General features: G+C 48.5%; 1 protein-coding gene across 26 annotated transcripts in view; it reads right to left on the minus strand.

Moving 5' to 3' along the window:
• phldb1b (pleckstrin homology-like domain, family B, member 1b) overlaps positions 1-19,442 on the minus strand; it is a 334,696-nt gene that overhangs the window by 255,185 nt on the left and 60,069 nt on the right. For all 26 annotated transcript variants that reach the window (XM_078199087.1, XM_078199084.1, XM_078199080.1 and 23 more), the window contains exon 2: positions 14,617-14,718. In XM_078199087.1, coding sequence (XP_078055213.1) covers positions 14,617-14,718 — 102 coding nt within the window. The remainder of the gene's footprint in view (positions 1-14,616; positions 14,719-19,442) is intronic.

Genomic DNA, 19,442 nt, shown 5'->3' on the forward strand with positions numbered 1-19,442 from the left:
GAGAATTCTCCATCTATCTAACAAAAGGGGCATCAAGTCAGAAAGACCTTACAGACCGAGAAATCAACAGAAAAACTCCAAAAGCTTCTGAAAGTCATCAGACCTGGTTGTATATATTTTTTGAGAGTGACTCAGATTCTGTTGTTACTGTTTTGGTTATGAATGTTTCCTTGCCTTTATTTGAACAGCATTACAGTCGAACCTTCCTTTAAATAAAATGTTACTTGTTTAGTTAAAGTTCCGATTGGTTAAATAAAATGACTTGTTAATTATTCACGTAAAGCGAGAGTCAGGTCTTTATGTTAATGAACCTCTGAACGTTGATGTCGAACAGTTAACACTTTTCCAAACACTTTTACCAGATTACAAAGCGAGGTAAAAGGGAGTAACCTCTGCGTTGTAACAGTACACTCAATGATAGAACATCCACAACCCTCACGGATAGAGAATTCCAAGCATCCCCAAACCTCTGGGTGAAGAAATTTCTCCTCATCTCAATTCTAAATGGCCGACCCTTATCCCTAGATTATCTAGCCAGGTGTAACCAGCCCCTCAACATCCACCCTGTTAAGCCCCTTTAGATTTTAGCCCATTTCAGTAAGATCACCTCTTATTTTTCCAAATCTCAGGACAATTTCCACCCATAAGACCATAAGACCATAAGACATAGGAGCGGAAGTAAGGCCATTCGGCCCATCGAGTCCACTCCACCATTCAATCATGGTTGATTTCAACTCCATTTACCCGCTCTCTCCCCATAGCCCTTAATTCCTCGAGAAATCAAGAATTTATCAATTTCTGTCTTGAAGACGCTCAACGTCTCGGCCTCCACAGCCCTCTGTGGCAATGAATTCCACAGACCCACCACTCTCTGGCTGAAGAAATTTCTCCTCATCTCTGTTCTAAAGTGACTCCCTTTTATTCTAAGGCTGTGCCCCCGCGTCCTAGTCTCCCCTGTTAATGGAAACAACTTCCCTACGTCCATCCTATCTAAGCCGTTCATTATCTTGTAAGTTTCTATCAGATCTCCCCTCAACCTCCTAAACTCCAATGAATATAATCCCACGATCCTCAGACGTTCATCGTATGTCAGGCCTACCATTCCTGGGATCATCCGTGTGAATCTCCGCTGGACCCGCTCCAGTGCCAGTATGTCCTTCCTGAGGTGTGGGGCCCAAAATTGCTCACAGTACTCCAAATGGGGCCTAACCAGTGCTTTATAAAGCCTCAGAAGTACATCCCTGCTTTTGTATTCCAAGCCTCTTGAGATAAATGACAACATTACATTTGCTTTCTTAATTACGGACTCAACCTGCAAGTTTACCTTTAGAGAATCCTGGACTAGGACTCCCAAGTCCCTTTGCACTTTAGCATTATGAATTTTGTCACCGTTTAGAAAATAGTCCATGCCTCTATTCTTTTTTCCAAAGTGTACGACCTCGCACTTGCCCACGTTGAATTTCATCAGCCACTTCTTGGACCACTCTCCTAAACTGTCTAAATCTTTCTGCAGCCTCCCCACCTCCTCAATACTACCTGCCCCTCCACCTATCTTTGTATCATCGGCAAACTTGGCCAGAATGCTCCCAGTCCCGTCATCTAGATCGTTAATATATAAAGAGAACAGCTGTGGCCCCAACACTGAACCCTGCGGGACACCACTTGTCACCGGTTGCCATTCTGAGAAAGAACCTTTTATCCCAACTCTCTGCCTTCTGTCTGACAGCCAATCGTCAATCCATGTTAGTACCTTGCCTCGAATACCATGGGCCCTTATTTTACTCAGCAGTCTCCCGTGAGGCACCTTGTCAAAGGCCTTTTGGAAGTCAAGATAGATAACATCCATTGGCTCTCCTTGGTCTAACCTATTTGTTATCTCTTCAATAGCGGAGGGGTAGAGAACAAGCGGTGGACCAGATGGGTTTGAAAAGTGTGCTTACAGAGAGTACGCCTGGTTTTGTTTCCGTTTGGTGTGACTGACACTCAAATGGAAGTTTTTGTTGTAAGCAGGCAGGCAGCAAGCGATAATTCCACCGATGAAACAGAGTATGACTCAGAATTAGCAAAGAAATGAACACCTTTCTCAGTAAGCGGGGTGAAGTACCTCCACTTTCCCCTCAGCCACCCCCAGCTCAATAGGATAGACCTCACTTGGTCCCACTCTCATTTCTCTGTAACTCTGCCTTCTGGTTTTGCTCCCGCAGGGTAGCACAGTGGCACAGTGGTTAGCACTGCTGCCTCACAGAGCCAGGGACCCGGGTTCGATTCCCGGCTTGGGTCACTGTCTGTGTGGAGTTTGCACATTCTCCCCGTGTCTGCGTGGGTTTCCTCCGGGTGTTCCGGTTTCCTCCCACAGTCTGAAAGACATGCTGGTTAGATACATTGGCCATGCTAAATTCTCCCTCAGTGTACTCAAACAGGCTCCGGAGTGTGGCACTAGGGGATTTTCACAGTAACTTCATTGCAGTGTTAATGTAAGCCTACTTGTGACACTAATAAATAAATTTTCAAGTCCCTCCAGGTGATGGCCCTGTCACCAGGAACTGTTTCACACTCCAAGTGCAATCTCCATTCAAACCAGGAATTTCTTTGCTTTCAAGAGACATGGGCGTCGCTGGCTGGCCAGCATTTATTGCCCATCCCTAGTTGCCCGAGGGCAGTTGAGAGTCAACCACATTGCTGTGGCTCTGGAGTCACATGTAGGCCAGACCAGGTAAGGACAGCAGATTTCCTTCCCTAAATGGAACTAAATGGGTTTTTCCGACAATCGACAATGGTTTCATGGTCATCAGTAGATTCTTAATTCCAGGTATTTTTTATTTGGATTCAAACTGCACCATCTGCCAAGGCAGGATTTGAACCCGGGTTTCCAGAACACTAGCTGAGTTTCTGGATTAATAGTCTAGTGATAGTACCACTAGGCCATCGCCTTCCCAGAATGGACCTGGATCAGATCCCAAATCCTCTCCATCAGGCAGACAGTCCATCCAAACTTGGGGCGGCACGGTAGCACAGTGGTTAGCACTGCTGCTTCACAGCACCAGGGACCTGGGTTCGATTCCCGGCTTGGGTCACTGTCTGTGTGGAGTTTGCACATTCTCCTCGTGTCTGCGTGGGTTTCCTCCGGGTGCTCTGGTTTCCTCCCACAGTCCAAAGATGTGTGGGTTACGTTGATTGGCCATGCTAAAATTGCCACTTAGTGTCCTGAGATGCGTAGGTTAGAGGGATTAGTGGATAAATATGTAGGGATGTGGGGTGGGATTGTGGTCAGTGCAGACTCGATGGGCCAAATGGCCTATTTCTGCACTGTAGGGTTTCTATGATAACTCTCCTTCGCTGATTCACTCCCGTGACTGTGACAAACCCCACCTCAGTCGCTCTTCTGCTGAAACTCTCCTCCTTGCCGCTTATCAGCTGGAGACAAAGTGATGTCCGGACTCCACTCTCTATAAACACAGCTCATTTCAAACTCCAATGGCAGTATCTTATCCCTCGTCACATCCAACCCACCCATCGCACTGGCTGCTTACTCCCTCCCCTCTCCCCCACATCCACCCCTGCCCACCCCCTGCACCCTCCTCCCCTCAAACCTCCCGCACCCCCAAACTGGCCAATGGCCCCAATTGAAGCTTCTCATTTGTTTACTTGAAGCCCCCTCTTGACCCTGCCCTTTCCTGACTCTTGCCTCTGCCTCCTCCCGGCTTCCCCCGGACCTCTCCATTTCTGAGAAATCTTTGCCCCGGGGCGATAGGCTCTGTCTGACAGTGGGAGGTGAATTTGCCAAGTTATCCATCAACCGCACAGTAAGATCCACCTCTGGTCCGTTGGAATTCCGTGGATTTGGGATTGTTTCTGATGCCGCTAACTGCGAGGGGTTAGGAAAGAAGAAAACTTGCATTTATAGAGTGCCTCTCACAGCCTCGGACATCGCAAACACTGGATAGCCAATGTATGACTGTAGTTTTGTCAGGAAGGAAGCAGCCAACCTGCGCACAGCAAGATCCCATAAACAGCAGTGAGATACACGGCCATCGATATTGATGTGGGGATTTAGATTGAGGGGTTAATATTGGCTTGGGGTGAACCCGACATTGAAACGTTGCCCCTGAGATGGTCGACCAGGTATCTGCTTAAAGCCGCTCTTAAAACCTAGCACTACCAAACAATGCCGTATGCCCTCAGTGCCACACTGGGAATGCCAGCCTGTGCCCTTGAGGGGGAAAGTGAACCTTTGCCCTTGGAGGCGAGAATGTTACCCACTGAGTGCCAGCCCTGTCTGACACTGAGTGTAAAATGTGTCAGGCGATATTTGTAGTAAGAAGCCCTTTAGCTTCCATTTCATCAGTGTCGGGATGATATCTGACAGCTCGTGTTGCCATGGCAACTTCAAATCGCACAATGTCTGACTGCCTACCCCTGAGACGTGTTTGTGTGTAACATTCGTTACCCCCTCCTGCTGTGATTGACTCAGCTGGTGTCACAATATCATCCCCTGGTGTCTGCATTCTCTCAGAGTCAAAATCTAATCCGTCTTTCCACCTGGAGCAGACTACATTGCCTGACTTGTTATTTATCTCAATCACAGGGATTGTATTGCATCAGCCCTGACTGACTTGGGTCTGACTTGGAAGTGACCATCTCACTTTCTGTTTCATCCAATAGCTCCAACTCAAGAAGTTCGGCACCATCCAGGACAAAGCAGCCTGCTCGATTGGCAACCTGTCCACAAACATCCACCCATAGAATCATAGAATCTCTACAGTGCAGAAGGAGGCCATTCAGCCCATCGAGCCTGCACTGACCACAATCCCATCCAGGCCCTACCCCTGTAACCCCACATATTTATCTTGTTAATCCCCCTGACACTAAGGGGCAATTTAGCCAGGCCAATCAACCTAACCTGCATATTTTTGGACTGTGGGAGGAAACCGGTGCACCCAGAGAAAACCCACGCAGACACGGGGAGAATGTGCAAACTCCACACAGTCAGTCACCCGAGGCCAGAATTGAACCTGGATCCCTGGTGCTGTGAGGCAGCAGTGCTAACCACTGTGCCACCATGTCACTCCCTCCACCACTGATGGACAGTAGAAACTGTGTGTACCATCTACAAGACACACTGCAGGAGCTCACCAAGATTCCTTAGGCAGCACCTTCCAAACCCACGACAACTACCATCTAGAAGGACAAGAGTAGCAGATACATGGGTACACCACCACCGAGAGGTTCCCCTCCAAGTCACTCACCATCCTGACTTGGAAACATATCGGCCATTCCTTCACTGTCGCTGGGTCCAAATCCTGGAACTCCCTCCCTAACAGCACTGTGGGTGAACTGCAGCGGTTCAAGAAGGCGGCTCACCACTACTTTCTCGAGGGGCAATTAGGGATGGACAAGAAATGCCGGCCAGCGATGCCCACATCCCGTAGGTGAATAAAAAAACCTTGTTTGCTGAAAGCAGAGGGAGGTAGCTGCTATGGTTAAACTCAGTAAGAAGTCTCACAACACCAGCTTAAAGTCCAACAGGTTTATTTGGTAGCACGAAATAAACCTGTTGGACTTTAACCTGGTGTTGTGAGACTTCTTACCGTGTTTACCCCAGTCCAACGCCGGCATCTCCACATCATGGTTTAAACTCACAAGGAAAGATGTCCTCCAGGGATAGTGTGCTAGTGACAGACCAAATATTGTGATCAGATGAAATGTTCTATACCATAATGAGGTTATGCGTGGGACAAGCTAGCTCCAGAAGAATTAGGAAGAACTGCGTTAATAACATTATCCAATTATACTGAAAACAATTCAGCAGGATATACACCAAAGTGGCTGAGAGATTGGTTCCACAGTGCGTATAACCAGCTCTCTCTGTTCAACCTCTCAGTATTAACAATGGCATGCGTGGAATGCTGTGATATTTGTAGTTAATCTGCTTCTGCTGTAACCACTGGACAGCATTGTGAGTGAAGTGGGTTGCTGGAATTCACATTTGCATTCACTCTGTGCTAAAGTGTCAGCTGTGACTCACTCTGTCCCTCACTGAGTCCGGAGATTGTGGGTTTAAGTCTCGCTCTTGAGCGTCTAGTCAAGGCTGACGCTGTACTGAGGGAGTGCTGCACTATGGGAGGTGCTAGCTTTTGGATGAGATGCAGAACACAGTGGGAGTTCTCCCCTATGTCTTGGGCCACTGTTTATCCCTCAACCAACATCAACACAGAATAGAATTTCTGGCAGTTCTTTTTCTGCTTTGGTCTTGTCGGCACCTCAGGCTAACATCCGGATTCCTCCCACATTTATCTGGGTGGCGCTGGCTAATCCAGGCAGGAGCTGCTGAGATGGTCACCCTGAAAACAAAAACTTATTAATGGAAGTAACCTAATGATGGATCTTGAAGATTTCCAGTGATGAAATTGTGGCTACTCCCTTTGGGAGCATATTCCGTTGAGGGATTACCCGTGAGAAGAAAGTCTAGGAAAGAAATGTTCTTTGTAGTTTGTGTGGATGACAACCACAAGGCTTTCATAACAAGAGGATTTGGATATAGGGATAGGGATCTTTTGCTGCAATTGCATAGGGCATTGGTGAGGCCACACCTGGAGTATTGTGTACAGTTTTGGTATCCTTATCTGAGGAAGGATGTCCTTGCTATAGAGGGAGCACAGCGAAGGTTTACCAGGCTGATTCCTGGGACGGCAGGTCTGTCATATGAGGAGAGGCTAAGTCGGTTAGGATTATATTCACTGGGGTTTGGAAGAGTGAGCGGGGATCTCATAGAAACTTATAAAATTCTAACAGGATTAGACAGGGTTAGACAGGGTAGATTCAGAAAGAATGTTCCCAATAATCGGGGGGTCGTAGTTTGAGGATAAACCTTTTAGAACAGAGGTGAGGAGAAATTTCTTCACCCAGAGGGTGATGAATGTGTGGAATTCACTACCACAGATAATAGTTGAGGCCAAAACATTGTCTGATTTCAAGAAGAAATTAGATACAGCTCTTGGGGCTAAAGGGTTCAAGGGATAAGGGGGGAAGGGGAGGGATCAGGATATTGAATTTGCTGATCAGCCATGATCAAAATGAATGGCGGAGCAGGCTCGAAGGGCCGAATGGCCTCCTCCTGCTTCTGGTTTCTATGTTACTATGTTACCTCATTGCCGCTTGTGAGATCTTACTGTGCACAAATTGGCCGCTGTGTTTCCCACATTGCAGTAGTAGCTATTCTTCAAGAATACTTTGTTGGCTGTAAAATACTTACGGGCTTCCTGAGAAAATGAAAGGCACTATAGAAATGCAAGTCTTTATTTCTCCTTGTGAAAACCAACGTTCACATTGATGGAATGTACGTGAAAACCACTGAGACGCACAGACACTGATTCCCGAACCACTGCGACCCACAGACACTGATTCCCAAATCACTGCGATCCACAGACACTGATTCCCAAATCACTGCGACCCACAGACACTGATTCCCAAACCACTGAGACCCACAGACACTGATTCCCAAACCACTGCGACGCACAGACACTGATTCCCAAATCACTGAGACCCACAGACACTGATTCCCAAACCACTGAGACGCACAGACACTGATTCCCAAATCACTGCGACCCACAGACACTGATTCCCAAACCACCGAGACGCACAGACACTGATTCCCAAACCACTGAGACGCACAGACACTGATTCCCAAACCACTGAGACGCACAGACACTGATTCCCAAATCACTGAGACGCACAGACACTGATTCCCGAACCACTGAGACCCACAGACACTGATTCCCAAATCACTGCGACCCACAGACACTGATTCCCAAATCACTGCGACCCACAGACACTGATTCCCAAACCACTGCGACCCACAGACACTGATTCCCGAACCACTGAGACGCACAGACACTGATTCCCAAATCACTGAGACGCACAGACACTGATTCCCAAATCACTGCGACCCACAGACACTGATTCCAGAACCACTGTGACGCACAGACACTGATTCCCAAATCACTGCGACCCACAGACACTGATTCCCGAACCACTGAGACACACAGACACTGAGTCCCAAATCACTGCGACCCACAGACACTGATTCCCGAACCACTGAGACGCACAGACACTGATTCCCAAATCACTGCGACCCACAGACACTGATTCCCAAACCACTGAGACGCACAGACACTGATTCCCAAACCACTGAGACGCACAGACACTGATTCCCAAATCACTGAGACGCACAGACACTGATTCCCAAACCACTGAGACGCACAGACACTGATTCCCAAACCACTGAGACGCACAGACACTGATTCCCAAATCACTGAGATCCACAGACACTGATTCCCAAATCACTGAGACGCACAGACACTGATTCCCAAATCACTGAGACGCACAGACACTGATTCCCAAACCACTGAGACGCACAGACACTGATTCCCAAATCACTGAGACGCACAGACACTGATTCCCGAACTACTGAGACGCACAGACACTGATTCCCGAACTACTGAGACCCACAGACACTGATTCCCGAACTACTGTGACCCACAGACACTGATTCCCGAACCACTGCGATCCACAGACACTGATTCCCAAACCACTGAGATCCACAGACACTGATTCCCGAACCACTGCGATCCACAGACACTGATTCCCAAATCACTGAGACCCACAGACACTGATTCCCAAATCACTGAGACGCACAGACACTGATTCCCAAACCACTGCGACCCACAGACACTGATTCCCAAACCACTGAGACGCACAGACACTGATTCCCGAACCACTGAGACCCACAGACACTGATTCCCGAACCACTGAGACCCACAGACACTGATTCCCGAACCACTGAGACGCACAGACACTGATTCCCAAATCACTGAGACGCACAGACACTGATTCCCGAACCACTGAGACCCACAGACACTGATACCCGAACCACTGAGACGCACAGACACTGATTCCCAAATCACTGAGACGCACAGACACTGATTCCCGAACCACTGAGACCCACAGACACTGATTCCCGAACCACTGAGATGCACAGACACTGATTCCCGAACCACTGAGACCCACAGACACTGATTCCCGAACCACTGAGACCCACAGACACTGATTCCCGAACCACTGAGACGCACAGACACTGATTCCCAAACCACTGCGATCCACAGACACTGATTCCCGAACCACTGAGACCCACAGACACTGATTCCCGAACCACTGAGATCCACAGACACTGATTCCCAAACCACTGAGACGCACAGACACTGATTCCCGAACCACTGAGACGCACAGACACTGATTCCCGAACCATGAGAGCCACAGACACTGATTCCCGAACCACTGAGACCCACAGACACTGATTCCCGAACCACTGCGATCCACAGGCACTGATTCCCAAACCACTGAGACCCACAGACACTGATTCCCGAACCACTGCGATCCACAGACACTGATTCCCAAATCACTGAGACGCACAGACACTGATTCCCAAACCACTGAGACGCACAGACACTGATTCCCGAACCACTGAGACGCACAGACACTGATTCCCAAATCACTGAGACGCACAGACACTGATACCCGAACCACTGAGACGCACAGACACTGATTCCCGAACCACTGAGATCCACAGACACTGATTCCCAAACCACTGAGACCCACAGACACTGATTCCCAAACCACTGCGATCCACAGACACTGATTCCCGAACCACTGCGACCCACAGACACTGATTCCCAAACCACTGCGATCCACAGACACTGATTCCCGAACCACTGCGATCCACAGACACTGATTCCCAAACCACTGCGATCCACAGACACTGATTCCCGAACCACTGTGATCCACAGACACTGATTCCCGAACCACTGAGATCCACAGACACTGATTTCCGAACCACTGAGATCCACAGACACTGATTCCCAAACCACTGCGATCCACAGACACTGATTCCCGAACCACTGAGATCCACAGACACTGATTCCCAAACCACTGCGATCCACAGACACTGATTCCCGAACCACTGAGATCCACAGACACTGATTCCCGAACCACTGAGATCCACAGACACTGATTCCCGAACCACTGAGACCCACAGATACTGATTCCCGAACCACTGAGACGCACAGACACTGATTCCCAAATCACTGAGACGCACAGACACTGATTCCCGAACCACTGAGATCCACAGACACTGATTCCCGAACCACTGCGACCCACAGACACTGATTCCCAAACTACTGCGATCCACAGACACTGATTCCCGAACCACTGAGACCCACAGACACTGATTCCCGAACCACTGAGACGCACAGACACTGATTCCCAAATCACTGAGACGCACAGACACTGATTCCCGAACCACTGAGATCCACAGACACTGATTCCCGAACCACTGAGACCCACAGACACTGATTCCCAAACCACTGAGACGCACAGACACTGATTCCCGAACCACTGAGACGCACAGACACTGATTTCCAAATCACTGAGATCCACAGACACTGATTCCCGAACCACTGAGATCCACAGACACTGATTCCCAAATCACTGAGACGCACAGACACTGATTCCCGAATCACTGAGACCCACAGACACTGATTCCCAAATCACTGAGACACACAGACACTGTCTGACTCCCTGACCATTTCTTAAAAACCATTTTTCCCCTCTTAAGTGTTAAACTTCAATTAAAAGAAAGAAAGCATAGGTTTTAACCTTTAATATAAGGAAAGAAAGGTGGTCGAAGGCGGGACCCTCACAACATTTTAGAAGCATTTAGATGACCACTCGAAACGCCATCGCGTACGGACCAAGTGCTGGAAAATGGGATTAGAATAGGTCGGTGCCTGATGGCCGGCACAGACACAATGGGCCGAAGGGCCTCTTTCTCTGCTGTAAAACTCTATGGCCAGGATTTTACCGGATTGCCCCACTCGTGGGTTCAGCGAGCCGGTGAAATTACGCAAGAGCCGGGAATTCAGGATTGTGACCGATTTCCCGGCTCTCGTGATCTTACCAGAACCGGATTTCCGGCCCGGTCAGCTCTCGCCCACTCTCGGTGAGAGGCTGAATAAAGTATTTAAATGTATTTAAACAGTGTTTTGCATGTGATTAGTGAGCCTGGGGCTCAATCGTCCAGGCTCACTTGCCTTTGTGGCCTCGCCGGGAGAGGTTCTCTCTGGCAAAGAAAATACCTGCTTCCCCTGTTGCCCTCACCGTAGAACAGGAGGCCATGGGGAGGCCGAGGGTGCCTCTTGGTGAGTGCCAGCCTGGCACCTTGGCAATACCCACTAGGCAGTGCCAGGGGGTGGGGCCTGAAGGAGTAGGGCCTGGAGTGGATGGGGCCTGGATGGGTGGGGCCTATGTGGCAGGGCCTGAAGGGGTGCGGCCGAGAGTGAATGGGGCCTGGAGAGGTGAGGCCTATGTGGCAGGGCCTGGAGGGGTGAGGCCTGGAGGGGGTGTGACCAGGCGGGATGGCCCAATCAGGAAGGGGGGCAGGCCGCTGTCGCTCTGCAGGCAATTGATGGGGGGAGGGGGGCCCACTGCCACTCTGAAGGCAATGGGTGGGCGAGGGAGGGGGGCTCGCTGCCTCTCTGCAGGCGATCATGGTGGAGGGAGGGGCCCGCAATCAGTCTGCATGGCAGAGGGGGCAACAGGAACTATATTTTCAGGTAGTGCGGGGCTCGTAACAGGCCACAGGCCCCTCAATTGCGTTTGCAGGAGCCGAGGCTGGGTTGAGGCCGGCTGCAGCAGCAGATGCCTGACAAATCCCTCTCTCTCTCTGTCAGGCCTCCGCTGCTGCAATTGTGCATGTGCAGCCACAGAGGTCTGCACATGTGCAATAGCTCCCTCTGCTGCCTGATCAGGCAGGCTGATGATTTTATGTCCTGCCCACTACCTCAAGTAGCTAGAAACAGTCTAGCCCATGTTAGAACCTAAAATTGTAAAACCCATTCAGCTACCCACCCATATCCCTTCTCAATTCTCATCTCCACCCCACTTTTTTTTAAATTAAGATCTAGGCCTGCTACACACGGGTCCCTGACTAAGGAAGACACCTAGATATCAGTATTGTCCAATGATGACTCAATAGATAATTTCACGTGAAGTCAGTTGTTAATTCTCCTTGGAGTTTCACCCAATACTACAGCAGAGTGGTCAGTGACTTGGGGCATAGATTTAAAGTGATTGATAGAAAGATTAGAGAAGAGATTAGGAAAAATGTTTTCACCCAGAGGGTTGTGGGGGTCTGGAACTCACTGCGTGAAAGGCTGGGAGAGGCAGAAAATCTCAACGCATTTAAATGGTGTCCGGATTTGCACCTCTCATGCCGTAACCTGCAGGGCTACGGACCAAATGCTGGAAAGTGGAATTAGGCTGTGTGGCTTGTTTTTTGGTGGGTGCAGATCCAATGGAAAGGGGCCTCTTTCTGTGCTGTCAACTTTCTATAATTCTATCATTACTTCCTAAATGTGCAGGATATTTCTCAGACCATTCATCATCATGGAAGTCCAGAGGTAATCCATCATCACCTCATGACTAGGACAATCTCTTGTCCAAATTCCCTTTGTCAACTGAGCTTTGGTCAATATCTAACACTGATCAGGTCTCTAAATATTCAGCGTGGAGATTCTATATAAAACCAGCTTCTAGTTCTAGTTAACAGGTGGTGTTGTGGAGTGAATGCCTGAACTCAGTCATCGGAATTCAGCTGAGGGTTCATCAGCTGAGTGTGGCCGACGTCTTGGGCCATTTAATCGTTCCTTAAAAGTCTTTACACTCGCCATGAGAATCACACTTTCTGTTGTCACACTTCAGAAAGAAATGAAAACATTTCCACTTTGACCATTCCTCCCACCAGCCCAGGGTGTTCCAAAGTGTTTTGAGTGAGAAACACATCTATCAGCCAATCAGCATCTAGTTCATGCAAGCAGCAATGGGATAATAACCCATTGACCTGTTTTCGGGATCTGACAATGGAAAGTGAAGCTATATTCTCACAGCATCTTTCACAACATCAGGTTGGCACAAAGTATTTGACAACCAATGAAATACTTCGCATATTGGCAGCCAATTTGGGCACAGCAAGCCCTCACCATCATCAATGAGACCAACCAGATAATCTGTTGAAGCAGCATTAGCTGAGGGATGAATATTGACTAAGAAAGACATTCCTGCTCTTCCTCGGAATTGTGCCATGGGATCTTTTATATCCACCCGAGAGGGATAACATCTCATCTGGAAGTCAACACCTCTGGCGGTGTGGCACTCCATCAGTACCACACAGAGTGTTACCCACTGAGGGCAGTGTGGCACTCCATCAGTGGCACACAGCATTTCACCCACTGAATCATGGTTACAATGCACTGGTAGCATTCATGTCAAGAGGGCTAGAATACAAGAGCAGGGATGTACTTCTGAGGCTGCAAAGGCTCTGGTCAGACCCTATTTGGAGTATTGTGAGCAGTTTTGGGCCCCATATCTAAGGAAGGATGTGCTGGCCTTGGAAAGGGTCCAGAGGAGGTTCACAAGAATGATCCCTGGAATGAAGAGCTTGTTGTATGAGGAACAGTTGAGGACTCTGGGTCTGAACTCGTTGGAGTTTAGAAGGTTGAGGAGGGATCTTATTGAAACTTACAGGATACTGTGGGGCCTGGATAGAGTGGACGAGGAGGGAATGTTTCCACTAGTAGGAAAAACTAGAACCAGAGGGCAGAAGCTCAGGCTAAAGGGACGATCCTTTAGAACAGAGATGAGGAGGAATTTCTTCAGCCAGAGAGTGGTGAATCTGTGGAGCTCTTTGCCGCAGAAGGCTGTGGAGGCCGGGTCATTGAGTCATAGAGTCATAGAGCTTCACAACATGGAAACAGGCCCTTCGGCCCAACTTGTCCATGCAGCCTTTTTTTTAAACCCCTAAGCTAGTCCCCAATTGCCCGCCTTTGACCCATATCCCTCTATACCCATCTTACCCATGTAACTGTCTAAAAGACAAAATTTTACCCGCTCCTACTACTACCTCTGGCAGCTTGTTCCAGACACTCACCACCCTCTGTGTGAAAAAAATGCCCCACTGGACCATTTTGTATCTCTCCCCTCTCACCTAAACCTATGCCCTCTAGTTTTAGACTCCCCTACCTTTGGGAAAGGATATTGACTATCTGGCTGATCTATGCTCCTCATTATTTTATAGACCTCTATAAGATCACCCCTCAGCCTCCTACGCTCCAGAGAAACAATTCCCAATCTATCCAGCCTCTCCTTATAACTCAAACCATCAAGTCCCGGTCGCATCCTAGTAAATCTTTTCTGCATCTTTCTAGTTTATAATATCCTTTATATAATAGGGTGTGTCTTTAAGACAGAGATAGACAGGTTCTTGATTAATAAGGGGATCAGGGGTTATGGGGAAAAGGCAGGAAAATGGGGATGAGAAAAATATCAGCCATGATTGAATGGCAGAGCAGACTCGATGGGCCGAGTGGCCTAATTCTGCTCCTATATCTTGTGGTCTTATGGTCTATCTGACAACCTGCTGTCTGTAGTACCTTAGAGCAAAGAGAAAACTGGCTACAAAATATTCTAGACATCAGTTGCCTTTGTTCCTTATCCAGCATGTTTTACCTGAATGATTTTCTGTGATTTTTTCATTGGACCAGTGACGTTCCTGTTTGCGTTGTCCATGATGATATCATTTATCATCGCTCCTTCACACTCCTGGATATCCTGGGAAAAAAAGAGAAAAAAATTATTCTTCCGCTTTCAGATTAGGTGCTTCACAGAATCTCTTCTTAAAGTCTCCTCACCCCACAATCAGAAGGCTGAGGGTTCAAATCCCACCCACTCCAGAGATTTGACCACAAAATCTAGACTGGCAATGCCAGTGCAGTACGGAGGGAGTGGTGAATTGACATAGGCGCTGTCTTTCAGATAAGACATAAAACTAAGACACTGTCTACCCTTCCAGATGACGGTAACAGAACACATGCCACTCATCGTGTGGCATCCCAGACAGTGCAGCACACCCTCGGCACTGCGCTGAAGTGTCAGAGTAATGATACACTTTCAGAGACTTCATTAGTGAGCCAAGGAGATTTATTTAGCGATTTTTGAGAGCAACAGCATGTTTGCAAGTAGCTCTGCGACACCACAGCTCAGAGGCAGCACGGTAACACAGTGGTTAGCACTGCTGCCTCACAGCCTCAGGAACGTGAGTTCAATTCCCAGCTTGGGTCACCTCCTGTGCAGAATCTGCACGTTCTCCCCGTGTCTGCGTGGGTTTCCTCCCACACTCCGAAAGACGTGCTGGTTAGCTGTATTGGCCATGCTGAATTCTCCCTCAGCGTACCCGAACAGGTGCCGGAGTGCGGCGATGAGGGGATTTTCACAGTAACTTCACTGCAGTGTTAATGTAAACCTACTTGTGACACTAATAAATAAACTTAAAACTTAAACTTTAAACCTCAGCCTAGGAGAACTCCTTCCCCTGAAGTGGTTCCCCACTCTGAATCCTGATTGGTCACCCAGGCCAGGTGACCTTTACCCTTACAGTTCTGTAGAAGAGTCACATGGACTCAAAAGATTAACCCTGTTTCTCTCTCCTCAGATGCTGCCAGACCTGCTGAGTTTATCCAGCATTTTCTATTTTTATGACATTACTCTGCTGTGTTGCCCTTAAAGGGATAATCTGCCTAGACTTTGAACTCAAATTGTGGATTGAAGTTTGTGCCCAGAATCTTGTGATTACCAATTGCCACATCAATTAAACAGAATTAACAGGGAAAATGGTTGACCAGTCCATTACTGCTTCTGTTGGTCGATCAGAATAAATTGGTCAAAGAACAAAGAACAATACAGCACAGGAACAGGCCCTTCGGCCCTCCAAGCCCGTGCCGCTCCCTGGTCCAAACTAGACCATTCTTTTGTATCCGTCCATTCCCACTCCGTTCATGTACACATCTGGCCTGATGTATCATCTCGATCAGATTACTCCTCGCAGAGCTGGAGTTGACATTCTAAAGGCCATCTCTATTGGTGCTTGGAGGGAGTGGGCCTCCTTCATGGGCCCACAGCCTGCTTTGGACATGGAAACACTGGAGTAGGTGGAAGAAAGATTTACAAGGATAATATCAGAATTGAGAGTTCATACTCATCAGGAAAGACTGACAGGCTGGGGCTGTTTTCTGTAGAACGCAGAATCATAGAATCCTTACAGTGCAGAAGGAGGAGGTCACTCGGCCCATTGAGACTGCACCGAGTCTCTGACAGAGCATTCCATCCAGGTCCTTTCCGTAACCCCACATATTTACCCCGCTAATTCCCCTAACCTACACATCTTGGACCACTGAGAGGCAATTTAGCGTGGCCAACCCAGCTAACCTGCACATCTTTGGAGTGTGGGGGGGAAGCCAGAGCACCCGGAGGAAACCCACGCAGACACGGGGAGAACATGCAAACTCTGCATAGACAGTGACCCAAGGCTGGAATTGAACCTGGGTCTCTCGCACTTTGAGGCAGCAGTGCTAACCACCAGTCACTGTGCCGTCCAGAAGGCTGATGGGTGGCACTTTAAAATTATGAAGAGGTTTGATTGGGTGGGGAGAGAGAATATGTTTGTATTTGTGAACGAACACACGCGCTCTCTCATTGGGTGTGAAGTGTTCACACTGTTGGGTGGATCGAGAACCAGATTCATGATAATTAGCAAAAGAAGCAATGGAGACACGAGGAAAGGCCAGTGGGTTAGGTTGAGGGGAGGTGATGGCCTCGTGGTATTATCGCCAGACTATTAATCCAGAAACTCAGCTAATGTTCTGGGGGACCCGGGTTCGAATCCCGCCATGGCAGATGGTGGAATTTGAATTCAATAAAAAATATCTGGAATTAAGAATCTACTGATGGCCCTGAAACCATTGTCGATTGTCGGAAAAAAACCCATCTGGTTCACTAATGTCCTTTAGGGAAGGAAATCTGCTGTCCTTACCCAGTCTGGCCTACATGTGACACAGTAAGAGTTTTAACAACACCAGGTTAAAGTCCAACAGGTGTTGTTAACCTGGTGTTGTTCAAACTCTTACTGTGTTTACCCCAGTCCAACGCCGGCATCTCCACATCATGGCTACATGTGATTCCAGAGCCACTGAAATGGCCTAGCAAGCCACTCTGTTGAAGGGCAACTAGGGATGGGCAATAAATGCTGGGCAGCCAGCGACGCCCATGTCCCACGGATGAATTTTTAAAAAGGTGTAGAATGCGCCGCCTGAGCATGTGGTGGAGGCAGGTTCAATAGAGGCATTCAGAAAGGGAATTGGATCATTATCTGAAAAGGAAGGATATGCCAAGTACTCAGAAGTGGAGAGAAGGATCTTGCATTCATTTACTGCCTTTCCCATCCTAAACATTTCCCAATCCGGCTTTGTGAAGTGTAGTCATTGTTGTAACGCAGGAAACATGGCAGCCAAATTTGAGCACAGCAAGACCCCACAAACAGGATTGTGATCATCTGCTTCTTTTTAGTGATGTTGTTTGATACTGGATACTGGGTTTGGGGGAAAGGTGGGGGAATGGCACAGGGTGCATTCCTCATTCAGAGAGACAGCGCCGGCACGATGGGCCAAATGGCCTCCTCCTGTGCTTTAACAATTTGTGATAGTAATGCTCAGATTCACCTCGACAGGGGCCTTCATAAAGGTCTCTTTTTATCATTGTGTTGGCTGGTTCTGCTGGTGAAGGATGAATTCTCGTTGTCAATAATCCACTGCTAACAGCGCAGCGTGTTAATGGTTAAACTGTCCTCTGTACCAGCTCAGGGAAAAACCCCATGTGCACACCCTCGCTCTGGTTACACAGGCCCGTCAGTCATCAGCAAGCCACACTGCTTTGGTAACTCACTGACGTAGACTCTGCAAGCCAGCTGCCTGGGTTTCAGCGTAAGAAAAAAAACTCCTCAAGCCATATGTGGGGAGAAAATGGAAAACATACAAAGATTATTCCCTTGATGCTCCATGTTTCAGATCACAGCTGTTCAATCACCCAGCCACCCCCGGACCAATCCCACCCTCCCAGCTTCCTCTGGTGCACAGGGCAAGCTGACAACCCACCATTGCCAAGCTCAGCTGCCATGGCAACAACAGCAACAACTTCTCGCAACAGTTCTAATGATGGGATTCGATAATGAAAGCAATTAGCAGCACGGGCCGCCAGGGACTATTGGAGCGAGGCACTGGGGGGGAGAAGGACAGATCTCACCAACACTTCCCTCCCTCACCCCCACTCAAGCACAAGCACACTCTCCTTCATTCAAATATTTTGCGTTAAATCCTTCAAGGTTTCTGTTTCTCACCGTCCCAGTTAACGAGATATACCGAGTACTCGGGAGTGGAGAGAAGGATCTTGCATTCATTTAGTGCCTTTCCCATCCTAAACGCTTCCCAATCCTGCTTTGTGAAGTGTAGTCACTGTTGTAACACAGGAAACATGGCAGCCAAATTTGAGCACAGCAAGATCCCACAAACAGGATTGTGATCATCTGCTTTTTTTTTAGTGATGTTGTTTGATACTGGATACTGGGGATGGCTCCCTTACTCTTCCATAGAATCCCCACAGTGCAGAATAGGCCATTCGGCCCATTGAGTCTGCACCAACTCTCTGACAGGGTATCCTACCCAGGCCCTATCCCCATAACCCCACACATTTACCCCACTAATCCCCCAACCCACACATCCTGGGACATTAAGGAGCAATTCAGCATTGCCCAATCCACCTAATCTACACATCTTTGGAGTGTGGAAGGAAACTGGAGCACCCGGAGGAAACCCACGCAGACACGAGGGGAATGTGCAAACTCCACACAGTCACCTGAGACCGGGAATCGAACCCAGGTCCCTGGCCCTGTGAGGCAGCAGTGCTGACCACTGTGCCACCGTGGTTACTTCTGGAAGAGGCAAGTGTGAAACCTCTCTCCCTCTGGGTTTATATCTCTCTGACCTTCCTTCAATCACCTCCTCCAGCAAGTTCTCATGCTTTAGAACGTGGCCAAACCAACCTTGACGTATTCTATTTTGAAATAATGGCCAGAACCTCACGCGCTGTGATTGGATGCACGGCCCACCTGAAGGAGCACAAACTCGCGTGAGTAAATGTCGGACAGGCGTCGCCACGTCAAGGTGATGTCGCACCATATCACAGTCTGCGGGCTCGCTCCTGACTCCTGCACACCCCCACCGACAATCAACGTTCCAGTGAAACCAATTAATGCCCTGATCGACTGGGATTTTTAGCGGCCTGTGCACTTTTCCACTTAGTGCATGTGCCAATCGACCAGGGAAACTTTATACAAGTTCATAAATTCACAGGAGCAGAATTAGGCCATTCGGCCCATCGCGTCATTCGATCATGGCTGATATGTTCCTCATCCTCATTTTCCTAGAATCATAGAATCCCTACAGTGC

Source organism: Mustelus asterias, chromosome 27, assembly GCF_964213995.1.
Source record: "Mustelus asterias chromosome 27, sMusAst1.hap1.1, whole genome shotgun sequence".
In the NCBI taxonomy this organism is placed as follows: Eukaryota; Metazoa; Chordata; class Chondrichthyes; order Carcharhiniformes; family Triakidae; genus Mustelus; species Mustelus asterias.